The 15,620-nt window shown below is 33.2% G+C and overlaps 2 protein-coding genes across 5 annotated transcripts in view; one reads left to right on the top strand and one right to left on the bottom strand.

The window, feature by feature from the left end:
* Positions 1-11,461, bottom strand: part of LOC140848098 (serine/threonine-protein kinase TAO1-like) — a 70,538-nt gene extending 59,077 nt beyond the window's left edge. Inside the window, exons 1-5 of the mRNA XM_073230380.1 lie at positions 11,330-11,461; positions 5,937-6,008; positions 3,288-3,389; positions 1,977-2,022; positions 1,256-1,352 (exon numbers count right to left, since the gene is read on the bottom strand). Of these exons, the coding sequence (XP_073086481.1) occupies positions 1,256-1,352; positions 1,977-2,022; positions 3,288-3,389; positions 5,937-6,008; positions 11,330-11,461 (449 nt within the window). The remainder of the gene's footprint in view (positions 1-1,255; positions 1,353-1,976; positions 2,023-3,287; positions 3,390-5,936; positions 6,009-11,329) is intronic.
* LOC118969742 (uncharacterized) overlaps positions 1-15,620 on the top strand; it is a 203,064-nt gene that overhangs the window by 99,087 nt on the left and 88,357 nt on the right. The gene's annotated exons all lie outside the window — the stretch shown is intronic.

Here is a 15,620-nt window from a genome sequence, read left to right as displayed (position 1 = left end):
AATTAGTAGCAAGGACTCGATATTTGAGTGCCTGTTTATTGGCACAAATAATGGTTTTAAAAATTTAGCTGAACATTCTTATATGACTGTAAGATTTCTGAGTATAGCCTTAACAATAAAATGGAAAAAAAAGAACCTGATGCCCCAAATTTTTTAAAATTACTCATATCATTCCAAATTTTATCATAGTTCTCCTACCTAAATATGAAATGAAAACTGAAACATATGGGTAAGGTAATATCAATGATCCCAAATTTACTTTTAAGCTCTTTTCTAAATCAGCAATGTATATGTGAACTAAAAAAATTATAATGGTATTGTATGCACAATGGGCACTATAACATTCAAAAAGAAAAAAATTTCTAAGCACTTGTCAATTCATACTATATAGTATTATAATGGATGTAATATTATGTCAATCTATTTTCTTCCATTTGTTTTTTTTTTAAAATGGAAGGTTCTTTGAAATTGAGAAGACCTTAGATTCTGCTTCCAACTCTTTCATTCTCTTATTTACTATGCATGTGCATTTCTCTTGGACCTTACTACCCTCATCTAAAAAACTGATAACCCATTAATTTGCAGTGACTCTATTATGTAAGTTTACTATGTATTGTCTGATTCACATAGATAATTTTTAAAATGCTACCTTCCTTCTAAAAATAGGCAAAACCAGTACCAATGCTAAAAATGTAGTTTATGATGGTTTAATCTTTAAATTACTATCCATTATCAAGAATTATCTCAAAAGCATAGAGTGTTAAGTAGCTTTTACTTGTCTCTGTCATGGAATCAATGGAACAAATCCGGCATTATGGGTCACCAGGAGGACAAAAGGTCTAGGTTAGCTCTAGTCTAATCTATCTTGCTTTATCAGCTTTGAGAAGTGAGTCACAAATTGGGGCATCAGTTTCCTCATTTATAAAATGAAACAAGTAAGACTACATAATCCCTATCATCTTTTCCACTTCACAAATTAAACTTTTCTATAATTAAATTTCTATCACAAATCTATAAAGTGCACATACTTCGGAAAGTCCAGCAGCATGTGTAGAAAAAGATAAAAATTATTCTCAACAGAGAGATCAAATAAATTAGTATATTCATTTTAAGACATGGATAACCTAAAAAAATATGAGTTTGTAAAACTCCAGAGTACTTTTATTTAGCAAAAATCAACAAAGCTTTCAGGATTAATAAATTCTAGGTCTGAGAAATTTGCAAATTAATATATGGTAATTTTTAAAGTACTTACCTATGGATCATGGCACGAGAATGTAAGTAGGCTAATCCCTGAAGAGCACCATGTATAATTGCTGCTATTTCCATTTCTTGTAATGGCTTTTTGTGAACTTAAAATAAGATTTTATTTGAAAATAATTATTCTATAGAAAACTTCTATTTTAAAATATATATACACATATCTAATATATGGGCAAATTTTGAAAAACTAACATTTAGCAAGAAGGAATTTTTTGCTTTCCAAGATAATAAAACAAAGCAATTGAACTTAATAAGTGCGCAGTTGTGCCTAGTTATTATAGTTCACAGCTAATTTTCCTCTAAGTTAACATTTAACAATTATTTCATGATTATAAAACAATGAAAGAGGAGCTTTCCCTTTTTATATTCCTACATATCTTCATTCTGAACAGAAGGAACAAATCAAGTTTAATGATAAAGAATGCAGAAAAATGCCGCTTAAATCATAATGAAAGAAAACTCATCTGTTATGCTAAAACATAGTATTTAATGAGGACAGTGCATACCACGCTGAGACTCTAGAATTTAGTACAATAAAATGAGAGTGCATTCACTAAGAGATTTTTTTAATAATGTTACAACTTACCAGGAAGAGACAATCGTTTTTGCTCTTCCTGGAAAGTTGTAACATTATTTAAAAAATCTCTTAGTAAATGCACTCTCATTTTATTGTACTAATACTTTTCTTTTCTTAATAAATAAAGGAAACTTACCCTTCAGCAAATCTACAACAGATCCTGAACAATATTCCATTACAAGCTACAGGGGAAAAAATGATAAAAACATTAAAATACATTATTAAAATAAAAAGATTCTATATGAGATAAAATAAATACACCAAGGAGATCAAGAAGATACTTAGAAGTGAAACAAACTCTAGTTATCAATTACCTTTAAATATAAGTATACATTTTGGAACTTGTTAAATGCATACATGAAGTTAAGCCAATGCTACATTAATCTTTCATAATGCCGACATATAACTGCTTGTAGAAGATGTGTGTTTCATATAATTACTAACTAAAGCTATAAAGGAATATACATATTCCATTAATATTAACCTATAGTAGCAATACTGGTATTGTTAGGAATCAGAAAATCGTCCTCTGGTACTATATATACAAAGTTTAGGTTACAGTTTAAATCTTTCCTATAAAGCAAACACAGAGCACCTCTTACGTGCCAGGTATTTTATATATATTAACTAATTTAATCCTCATAACCGCCTCTGGAAGGAGACCCTATTATCATCCTTGTTTTACAGATGGAGAAACTTGAAAGATAGAGAGGCAGCCTACCCTCTCTGTCACTGTTTTTTCTTTTACCACAGACTCAAATTAGGAGTACCATCACCATCAAATTAAACCAAACATTACAAGTCTAAATAAATCTAAGTTCTGTATACTAAAATGATAATCAGCTGTAGCTTATTAAAAATAAAAGGTCATTCCTATTTAAAGAAAAATTAGCCTTTCTCTGAAAAGACATAATTACTATGCCTATACCATTGTAAGATTACTACCTTATCTTAGTTTCAACGGGGCAAAATTAATCTCCATTTTCTACAATAAAATGTCCCAATTTTCTACCTTCAGTATTATTCAGCCAAAGAATCACAATCAGTTCAGATTTCACCAGGATTCACCACCAATATTCCAACCAAGATCCTTGTGGTTAAATAGCTTACAATACATTTATGTCAAAAATAAATGCTGATTTTCATCCTTTGATAGGATTGTTCTCAACAAATGTTTGATAAAGCATTTGAAGAATGACACCGCTAACATACATCGGAACATTTTCCAGTGCACGTAACGGTCAGCTGAATCTCTGCAGTCAACCGGCAAAAGTTCCGTCATCTCTTACTGCCTAAGAGTTTCAGGAAAAGCTGCTCCTCTTTTCTCAGTATGAGCTAACATATCAAGGTGTTTGTGCGTGGCTTTACACAACTATTTTGAGACATTTTTGAATTAATTATAAACTAACCCTACTAAAATTACAGCAAAGGGAGAGCAGATACCTACCCATGCTCTCTGCTCACGTAAATAGCAGCCTTTGTATTCTACAATGTTGGGATGTTTTAATGTTCGTAGGCACCTGACTTCCTTAATAATACCCTGCCATCTCTGTGGGGAGAAAAAAAAGAATAAAGGAAAGAACTAGGAACAGTTGCCTTTCCTTAGAAAACTATATAAGTACAAAAGTAATTGTTAGATTAAAAAGTTAACAAGAACATACAACTTTGCTTTATTTGTAATATTTAAATGTCAAACTAATACGTTTTAAAGAAATTACATTTATATACTTTACAACTCAATAATGTAAAATTCATTCCTGGTAGGACATATTTTTATTTTCATAAAGTTTATTATCAATGAGTCTTATAAAAATTTTACAACCACACACCAAGCTAGTTGAAAACTATATACTGTATTTAGTGGTTTTTCTTCAAAAGTTCAACCTCCCCCTTCTTTTTTTGCAGCTTTATTGTTGTGTAATTTACATACCTTAAAGTTCAGCTGTTGTGTTTTTGGCTTACATTGTCTACCAAATGTGATGTTTTTTCTGCTGTTTAAACTCAAGCCAAGTAATTACCTAAATTCCTAAATGCACATATTCTAAAATGCTAGTGAACACTTAGGTTATAACAGAGGGAAGTTCACAGAAAAACCAAGCAGCATGGAAACATTTTCCTACAGGATTTCCCGAAGAGCCTTCCCATTGACGCCTACTAGTAAGTAACAGATAAATCTTCAGCAATAAAAGCTACTCTATGACAACTTCAGAAACTTAGGCCATATCCTAAGTAGGGTGACTTGTCAGAAGCAATCAGGGAACTGAAAATACAGGTACTTGGGTCCATACCAGAGACTCTGGAGGCTTAGGAGATGTGGGATGGGAACTTGGAATCTGTTTTTTGTTCTTGTTTCCATTTTTCCAAGCTTTACCGCTGGCTTGTATCATATTTCTAAAGGTAGGGGAACTAGAATACAGAACTTTAAAAAATGTTTTGCACTGGATTTTAAGATCCTATATCTCCTATGTTATTTCATAAGCCCTCAAGAAAATAGAGCAAGATATTCACAGTGTAAAATGTGTAAGCTGTAAGATGCTAACTTCAGAAAGTGTTTTATGGGCTTTACATTTCAAATTTGAGTGCTCTGGGAGGCAAACTCTCAAAACAAAACCAAGCTAAAACCTGTATTCTTCAAAGTAAAAAAAACTTCCAGGAAGGACACAATATTACATGAGAGAAGATGATGCCCTAGGTGAAACTTTTTGTTCTAGGCATGACTAATTAAACAGACTCCAACACAAGTCTGCTATGAAAGCTGGTTTTAATGTTATACTGTAGAATGGCAAATAAAATTCAACTTGTAAAAAATGGAGGTTTTTTAGGGGTTTTAGAAACTATTAAGAGATTTTCGGTTTATCACAAAAAACAATATTTACCACAAAACAGAGATTACAGAAATGTAGAAAGCCAAAACCTTTAAAAATTAAAGACTGATCTAGCAATTCTACCTCTGGGCATATACCCTAAAGTTTAAAAGCCGGGACTCAAAGAAATACTTGTATACCCATGTGCATAACAGCATTATTCACAATAACCAAGGGGTAGAATCAACTAAGTGTCCATTTACAAATGGTAGATGGACAAAATGTGGTGTTTTTACATACACACACAGGAATATAATTCAGCTTTAAAAAGAAAGGTAATTCTGACACACTACAACATAGATGAACTTTGAGGACACTATATTAAGTGAAACAAGCCAGTCTGCACAAAAGGACAAATAGTGCATAATTTCAATTACATGAGATACCTAAAGTAGTCAAATAGATAGAGACAGAAATTGGAGAGGTGATTTCCAAGGGCTGCGGGGAGGCGGGAATGAGGTGTTATTGTTTGATGGGTGCAGAATATCACTTTTGCAAAATGAAAGAATTCTGGAGATGAATGGTGGTGATGGTTGCACAGCAATGTGAATATCCTTAACACCAGTGAACTTACACTTAAAGAGGTTAAGATGGTAAATTTGTTTTGTGTACTTTACCACAATTAAAAGTAAATAAATTTTTTAAAGAATTATAGAAAGTCAAAGAGAACAGACTTAGAAAGTAATTTTATAAATTCACACAAATAAGGAAGAACTAGTCAGAATACTGATGAACTAAAGTACATGCAATACAGTATCAGTAATTTTATTTTTCAGATTATCCACTGCCTTATTTTTCAGACTTGATATATAGCTGCCAATGATTATTTGAAACAGCCGTTAAATAATTTCTCAACCATTAAAAATTTATATCCAGTATACTTACTGTCAAATGTACCTTATTCTAGTTTACTTTCTCAGACATGATAATCCCTCTATTATAGAATAATCTGCTAAACAATTTAAAACATTAAACTCGTGTCAGCAGCACATATCTAAAAAACTTAAAAGTAAGGGACACAGTTGGGAGGTTTCTGGGATGTCAGGAATGTTGTTTATGGCTCTAGGTACAGGTTAAATGGGCACATTGAGTCTGTGGAAGAAAATTCACTGAGATAAACCTTAGGATTTGTATATTTTTCAATATTTTTTGAAAAAATTCCCACCTATCCCCAATTAAAAACGGTATGGCTTTCTTTAACATGCCAATACAAACATACATATTTCACCTACCTCCGTAGCCTTCCTTCCACTATAAGGTATTCTCTTGATAGCCACCACGTCATTGGTGTGCACATCTCGTGCCTAAAAAAGACAGAAGACCACTGTTAAAATAAACATTTATAAACTACCATGTCCAAAGAGATATCAAAACTGCTTTTAAAGAACATTAAAAACATAAGTAAATAGATAACAAAAAGTGTATCAAATTATCAAGGAGCTGGTACTTTAGAAATAAAAATAATGCATGTTTATCTTTGAATGAGCTAGTTGAGAGGAAAAATATAGAAATTTGAATAGAACTATAAACAAACAAAATGACTAGTACAATCTATGGTAGGCCTGTAAATGTCAAAATTTCAATGAAATGGACAATTCTCTAGGAAAGAACTACTAAAATTGATCTAGAGAAGAAATTTGAGTAAAACAGTGGTGGAAGATTGAAAAGAATACTAATTGTCTTTAAAATTGTTGTGAGCGGAGCAGTTTCACTAGGGAAACTTCCCAGGATAAAAGGGGAGAAAAAGGAAAGCTACCCCATTAATTGTAAGGAGGCAGTCTAACCCAACAACTAAACCCTCACAAGCAGCGCAAAATAGAAAGTTAGGTACCAATCTGACTTATAAATGTAGACAAGGGAACTCTAAATAAAATTTTAAAACCAAATATTACCGGGCATTAAAAGAATATTTCATTTGGATAAAATATATTACCATAGAAATGCAAAATTTTGATACAGGAAAACATTTCATAATTTGCCATATTTTTTTACAAATCAAAGGGGAAAATATATACTTATACATATAAATGCATAATAAATGCTGAAAATGCAGAAAGAGTCCAACTCTAAATGTATTTAATGCAGGGAAGACCAAACTCTTAGAAAACCCACACAGGAAAGGTAATTCCTCAACATGATAAATCATGTCTATTGTAAATAGCTATTAACTAAAATTAAGACAAGACAGCTAAAATGCTATCACCATTACTATTTACCACTGCTGTCGAATTTTGATAAAAAAATAAAAGCAAAAGCAGAAACATGAAAGTTAACCCCTTAGAAAGTAAGAGCCAAATTCTCATTATGAGTTAAAAAAAAAAAAGATGATATATAAAGAAGGCACAAGAGGATAGCTGCAAAACATTTCATATGAGTTCAGTAAGAAGGGTTAATCATCTCTAGTCATCTGTGGAAGAATTCATCTTCAATTCAGTCATTAATGAATTCCCAAAGATAAAATGTTATAAAATTAGATTATGGTGATGGCTACAAAAATCTAACTTACTAAAAATCTATGAAATGCACACTTAAAATTGGTGAACTGAGAGTATGTAACTTAAATCTAAAAAACGCTCTTAAAAATTAGACAAGCAGGTATGTAAATTATACCTAGAGTTCCTTAATATATATATATATATATATATATATATATATATATATATATATATATATTCTTTTAAGTGGGTACTTGAAACAACTAATGACCTTCCAATTTCAATTACTAGCAGACTGGGTAAGGAAAACGTGCACCATCTAACATAATGGGTGAAGTGGATCTATATGCATAAGATCTTGAATATGAATTTATTTTTCCAGAATGTTCTCTACTCATCAATTTGTGAGCCCCTTGATTTTAGTCAATGGATCTAGGCAGCTATATTCTTTTCTAACAGTTTTAATGAGATATTTACATAGCACACATTTCACCCATTTGAATGTGTGTAATTCTATAGCTTTTAGTACACTGACAGATGCATGGCAATACTGATCAATATGACAGATATATGCAATTTACCGATAACTACAATTTTAGAGCTTTCATCACCTTAAAGAGAAACTCCAAATTGTTTCATTTAAAAATGGTTAAAATGGTAAATTTTATATTATGTGTACCTTACCTCAAATTTTTTCCCCATTAAAAAAAAGAAAAAGGAAACCCCACACCCTTTAGCTATCACTCTCCTATCCATATTCCTCACCCCTTCAGCCCTAAAGAACAACTAATCTACTTTCTGTGTCTCTGGAGATGTGCCCATTCTGTACACTTTGGAACCATATACTATATCGTCTTTTGTGACTGGTTTCTTTCACTTAGTATAATGTTTTCAAGATTTGAGACCAGTGGATGTTGAACATCTTTTTATGTGCTTTCTGGCCATTTGTACATCTTTGGAGAAATGTCAATTCAGATCCTTTGCCCGTTTAAAAATTGGGTTGCCTTTTTTTAATTGAATTGTAAGAGTTAATTTATGTATTCTAGACACAAGTCCCTTAGCAGACATATGATTTACAATTTCTCCTATTCTATTGTTGTCTTTACAGTTTTGAAGCATAGAAGTTTTACATTTTGATCAAATCCAATATCTATGTTTTTCTTTTGTTCATGCTTTTGTTGTCATTTCTAAGAATCCTTTGACAAAAGCAAGGTCATGCAGTTTTACCCTAAGAGTTTTATAATTTTAATGTTCACATATGGTATGAGGTAAGGGTCCAATTTCATTGCTCTGCTAAAGAGCTGCATTTCTAATTAGCACAAGATAAAATTCAAAAGTGGGTAGACTGAATGCAGTGCGGTCACCTGGAGTAGATTCAGGAACAGAAAAGAGCACAAAGACTGGGAAAATCTGAATTAAGTGTGTTGTTTAGTTCATAGTATCAGTGTGTCAATGTTGAATTCTTAGTTTTGATAAAGGTTCTGTGGTTATGAAACTTGTAAACTTTAAAGGATCTGGGTGAAGATTATAGAGTAAACTCTATTATTATTGCAAAATCTTCAGCTCTACCATTACTTTAAAATAGTAAGTTAAAGTGACTGTAATTTATTAAAATCCAAACTCATTAGTAATGATGATTACATTAAAATTAAATCAGATTAAGATGAGATTACTTTTGCCTATCACACACATACACAAAAACCAACAGAAAAATATTTAATGTCCACAGTCATGTTTCTCTGTCTCTTCAGGATTACGAGTTGTACTTACTTATCATGTCTTATTCATCTCCTCTAATATGAAACAATTTCCTCAACTCTTCCTTGTCCTTTATGACACTGGCATTTTTTGAGACTACACAGCAGTACTTACCTTACTAAATTTGTGTTTGTCTGAAGCTTCTTCAAGATTAGATTCTGGTTACATCTCTCTGGCTGAAATACTACATGAGTAATATTGTGTCCTTTTCAGGGTATCATATCTGGATGCATACAATGTCTGTTTATCACTGGTTACAAATTTTCATCACCCACTCAAGGTGTGTAACTATTTCTTTCCAATGTATATAGTTATAACCACTGTTTCCTACTTTGTATCTAGCAACCTGTGCAGAGATACTTTTAAACTATATAAATATTCTGCTCATCAAACTTTCCCCCTAGGTTTAGCAAACACTGAAGATTCTAGCCCTAAACAATCTTTGCAATGATGATTTCAAAATGCTGGTTTTTCCCAACTCTACCATTCCCTTCACATTTACCAGTCAGCATTCTATTATAAAGAAAAGCCCTCCCTTTCTATCTATCCATCCTATATCTGTCATGGAAATTAGGAATTCCTATTTTATTCAATGGGTTATAATCAATAGATGTCTATATTGATGTTCAAATTGTTCCAGATGGGGCCAGTGGGAGCATCTTCAAGCTGGTTCTAGCATCCTCTTGAAAGGTCCTATTTTTCATTTTAAAAGCATGTTTTACATTTCTGGTTCAAGTTATAAAGCTTATCTTTTATGATCCTTGTCCCCACAATAGAATGAACCACTACTGCAAGAGCTCTTGATCCATGTAGTGAGGAATCCAAGATCTGAGTGCTAAGTGTGCTTGTTGCTACTAGGATATCAATGCAACTAGAATCTTACAGAAGAGAGAGCTAGGAAATATATATGTCATGTAATTAGTTCATATTAATGCCACAAATTCCTATGCAATACCTATCTAGTCCCACGTGGTTCTTCCTTACATTTGCCAATTTCCTATTTCTATCATTCTTTTCAGTTAGGATCTGAGTCCAAAATGACACCAAAATTATTCACTGCTCAATCTTTTAACACACAGTTTCAGAACTGTCACACCCATACCAATATGAAACAAGTTTACGGAGAAGAGTTGAAGATTTGTTTGCACTTTCCTCTTCCCAACCAGACAGAGGGTATACAGCTAAAATACTGTGTATGAAAGTTACTCGTATTAGTTTTGGTTTTTACTCCAGTGTGGTTATAGCCCAAATACATTTGGATTCATTGTTCTGGCTTGCCTATTAGTGACTTCCCCCCCCCCCCATACATAATGACTTAATTTTAACTTTTAAATATACTAAATATTTATTATCAAAAGAGGTAAAACAAGTTATCATTCTATCCTCTTTCTACTTCTTTCTATTCCCCACAACTATCACCATTCTGTATCTTGAATTGTTGGTTGTATGGCATATAACTTGTCTAATTTCATCAAACTATACATTTAATATATCTGTATTTACTGTACATAAATTATACTTAATAAAATAAGTCAACTAAAAATACTACTGACACAGATTGAATAGCTACATGACAGGGATTTTTTCAACAGGGTTCTCTTATTGGGCCCATTTCTAAGAGGCTGTATATTTTTTTCCTTTTTTATTCTATATTTCTGCACAGTAGTATTAAGGAGAACAATGGGAGAAGCTTACATTCAGACAAAACTGTAACACAGAGAAAAGGTTGTTTATGAAATACCTGCTTTCTGAGTGCCTCTTCCCTTATTCTGTGTCCAATCCAGAAATCAAACAAACATAACCTACATCACACACACACCTAAAGCATGCGTAGACAAAAAGATTCTGCAAGGATGTTTATCTAAATGTTAACAGCAGCCGTCTTTGGGTAGGAAAATTGCAGAGGGAGTTTCTACTACCTTATTTTTACCTCTAATTTACAAATGAGAATTAAGTGAAAAGTTAAAACTGTTAAGAATTTGGAACACATTTTCTCTTTTATTCTTAAGGTACCCATTAAAATGAAAAAGCTAAATCTGTAATACTACCAAAATATTAAACATCTATACAAAACTTGTTGCTGAGAAAAAACAGCATTCTTAATAGGAAGAAATAATGAATAAATAATAATGAAATGTGTGTATGGGACTTTACGTAAGTCAGTGTTTTGCAATATTTGATTCAATAACAATGTAAGTCATAAAACTGCTAAAGTAGTGTAAACAACATGGAAATTAAAGCCCAATATCTTTCTCATTTGTTCAATAATCTAAGAAGCTCAATAAATAAAATGATCTCTTTTTATATACACCTAATGCAAGTGACTGTAAAATAGACTATTGCCTATGTCTTTTTGTATTACTGATTTTTACTCTGCCAGGACTGGATATTAAATAAATGCTGGTCACTGACATTAAGCCTTTAACACTCACAAAGAACACTGTTCCAAAGCCTCCCTGGCCAACTTTTCTGAGATCTGTGAAGCGCTTCTCTGGGTCTTCTTTGGAGAAGAGCTCTGCAATCTCAGGGTCCTTCAGGCTCTGTGCTTGGATAGTTGACGACATCCTGCTGGGCAATCAGCTGTCTGATTCTAATTTTATGCTGCTCTCCCAACCCTTGGGAAATCGGTATGAATGAAGCCATGTTGGCATAAACAATTGGAGAGAAATAAGAAAAGAAAAAAGGAAAAGCAAAAGTTGTTAAGAATAATTAGTATATCATTTTCTGACTACATATGTAAAATTATCTTAGATGTGGAATTTCACTGAAAAAGTGTTGCCTACTAGTGCAGGACTCTTAAACCCAGCTCATCATCACAATCACCTGTACTGCTTTAAAAAAAAATTCCCACTATACATAGTATGTAAGTACATACTACACATACACTTCTAAAAATTAGATAAATCTTTGTGTACTGGAAGGCTTTCTGTATCAGTACTTAAAGATTTATCTAACTCTGATGCAATAAGCTCATCAGCAAAAGAGATAATACAGTAGGAAGACCATTAAAAACATGCTCAACAACTCAAAATGTACCCATTATATGTTTCTAACAACAGGAAGATTCCCATCTATTAATGACCTTCAAATGCAAGATAATAGGTAATAGATTTAATTCAGTAAGATTTCTTTTCCTTTCAGATACCACATGGCAGTGTTTAATCAACTCTAACACAGACATTCCTAAGAAAAATGCAATGGGAGAAAATAATCAATTTAACATAGATAGATAACTGTTTCCTCCATAACCTGATTCATATTAAAATATGGCCTAATCAAATCTGCTTCATTATGTAAGTAGATACACTATAGAATTCCCTGGTGGTTCTGGTATCAGTTCCTTTGTATCAGATTACCAAACTTCAAAAATGGCTGCTATAAATGAGAGGCTTCAGAACCAGGTTCTAGAATGACACTGCCTAGATAGGAATCCTGCCAACAATTACTTACCAACTATGAACCTGGGTAGCCTCATTTTCCAAGTCTATAAAATGAAAGAAATAACCTACCTCCTAGAGTAGCTGTGAGGGTTAAACGAGTTAATAAATGTTAAGTGTAGACTAGTACTCAGGAGCAGTAAGCAGTACATTAAATGTTAGTTAACATGTCCTCCTTAAATTTACCAATTAAAATTAAAAACTCCAAAAATTGATTTCATTAAACTCATAAGGGAAAATAAAGCTCTAGCCAGTTTTTTCCATGCCCAAAGCATATTTTTTAAATTCTTTAATGTTTTTAATTTTATTAATTTCAAAAATTTTTTAAACAACAGAGAATTTTTTAAGCCTGTCTCCCTTTAGTGGTCAACTGAACCAATTATAATGCTTGTTATTAAATATCTAACTACATAAAACAAATTTACATATCTTTTGCAGTTCCCTAAATTACTACTACATTGCACTAAAAATTCAAATTACTAGTTTGTATTCCTTTTCTAAATTTTCAAGGCTGCACCATATTCTTCACTTTTACCAATCACTCTGCTCTGGAAATTAGTTCCCTGGAACAATGCTTCAATTACAATTCTTCCAACAATATGTGACCACAGAAAAGTCATGTAATTTATCACTCCTAAAATGAGGAGACTGAACTAAATTCTATATAAAGTTGTACCTATTCAACTTATACACCTGTGAAAAACAAAAAAGCCTTCTATGTACCTGAGACCTTATTTAAGAACTTTGAATTATCTAATTATAGTACCTTTATTACAAGCATGACTTTACATAAAATTTTGTAAAAATTTTGAAAGAGAGGAAAAAACATTACAAAAAATGAATACAGCCTTAGAAACTTGTGGGACAGTATGAAATTGTATAAATTTCACATTAAGGTGTTATATAAAGGAAAAGAAAATTTTATTTTTTTAGAAAAAGAAATCTTACTAAAAGCAGAAAAGATACCAGACTTGACAAAAATATAAATTTAGAGATTGAAGATGCTCAGCAAGCCCCAAAAGGAGCAAATTCAAAGAGTTTAGGCATAATAAGATCAAAACTAAAAATCAATAACAAACAGTAATGTCTGATAAGTCCTAAATATGTCATAATGCTAAAAAGCAAAGATAAGCTAAAATTTGAATGATCACAGAATTCTTATAAAATACAATGGAGGCCACAGAATGTTCAATACTATCTTTAAAGTGAGGAAAGAAAAGAAATGCCAATCCAGAAGAGAATCCTTTATCTAAGCAAAAGATTTGTGGAATGAATACAAAAATAACAGAGAGAGAGAGAGAGAGAGAGAGAGAGAGAGAGAGAGAGAGAGAGACTTAGATGATGGAAAGAGAATCTGACCTCCATTAAAGGAAATGTAAAATATTAAACAAAAGAAAGCTAAAGGCTATATTACTACCAGACAAAATATTCAGAGCTTCAGAGCAAGGAAAATTACAAGGAGTAAAGAGGGACATTACATAATGTTATGATTTCCTTCATCAAATTTTAAATGTATACTCACCTGACAAAAGAGCTTCAAATTACACAAGGCAAAAATTGATACAACTGAAAACAGAAAAGTCTGTAACTGGAACACCATCACCACAGACCAACACTACCAACCAACAGGTTCTAGTGACAGTCCAGTATGCAGCCTGGCCACAGAATGTATATTCTTCTCAAGTGTGCATTATGACATACACTGTGAGATCATATACTGGGTCATAAAACTAATCCTAACAAGTGAAAAAATTTCAAATCACACAAAATGTTTTCTGATAAGAGGGTAGTAAACTTAAAATCAGTAACAAAACAATTTAAAAAAAACCGGACCTCAAGTGTGGAAATTAAATACACCTCAAGGTAACCCATGAGTCAATAAAGACATTTCAAGGGCGAAGAGGAAATAATATGAATTGTGTGAAAATAGAAATAGAACATAAAATTTAAAGGATTCTTACACAGAAATTAAGGCACTAAATCATAGTAGAAAGAAAACTCCAATGAATACTCTAAGCTCCCATCTTAAAACTCTAGAAAGAGAAAAGCGAATAAAACCAAAGCTAAATATGGAAGGAAATACTAAAGAACAGAATGGAAATCAATGAAACTAGACAAAAAAATCAGTAAAATCAAAAGCTAGTTCTTCGCAGGGAAAAAAAAGTCAATAAAACTGAAAGAACTCTTCCAAGCTAACCAAAGAAAACAAGTGCAAATTACCCAAAAAGGGTATATCACTATATTCCTAAAGACATTAAAAGAATAAGGAAATACAATAAAGAGTTCTAAACACATAAATTTGACAAAATAGCTCAAATAGGCAAATTATTTGGTAGTGGTACTTATCAACTACCAAAACTCACTCAAGAAGGAATAGAGAGCTGCCTCTTCCACCCAGATGACAAACTGTGGCGGCTCAGACTCAGACCTCAAGGAGGCACTGGTCTCCACTGCCTCAGCCCCTGCAGCACAGCCCTCCGCGAACTGCTGCCATAAAGAACAAGGCACAGTGACAGTACAGATGTTGGGGCTGGAGGTGCAGCAGGGGGCATGGGACACAGGGTGGCGCAGGCTGGAGAGCTGGCTGAGCTGAGCGGGGAAGCTGTCACTGGGCGGTGTGGCATCCTCAGAGGGGGCCGTGTCTAACAGCGTTTACCCGATGCTCAACACTGCTCATGGAGCAGTGAGGCCAACGGTGTTCAGCACACCTCTAGTGGACTTCCTGATTGCAGCTGGAGGATTCCACATCTCTATTCCCAGATGTAATGACTGGAGACTGCCTGAACCATGCTGGCTTTGAGGCCATGAACACACATGGAATGCAGCTCATATCCCTAGCTGCCCATAAATTCATCTCAGATATTGCCCACGATGCTCTGCCACACCACAAAATGAAGGGAGTACACTTAACCATGGAGGAGTTGACCCCTGCCCTCAGTGAGTATGACATCAGTGTAAAGAAGCCACACTACTGACAGGATTGGTTTGCAGATGGCAGCGTGGTTACAAAACCACATACAGTATGAAAATATAATTAACACAACTAATCCTGAAAGAGCAACAGGAAAGAAGGATCTCTAGGAATGAAAGAGTATTGAGAGAACTGTGTGACCAATCCAATGGAACAGCATTTGTATTAGAGGGGTACCGGAAGAAGAAGAGAGTGTAAAAGGCAAAGTGTCTTTGAGGAGGTAATTGCTGAAAACTTCCCCAGTCTGGGGAAGGAGGTAGTCTCTCAGGCCGTGGAGGTGCACAGATCTCCGAACACAAGGGATCCAAGGAAGAC

The sequence above is a fragment of the Manis javanica genome, chromosome 2 (genome assembly GCF_040802235.1).
Source record: "Manis javanica isolate MJ-LG chromosome 2, MJ_LKY, whole genome shotgun sequence".
In the NCBI taxonomy this organism is placed as follows: Eukaryota; Metazoa; Chordata; class Mammalia; order Pholidota; family Manidae; genus Manis; species Manis javanica.
The sequence above is the reverse complement of the archived record's forward strand: the minus strand, read 5'-3'. Positions and strand labels throughout refer to the sequence as shown.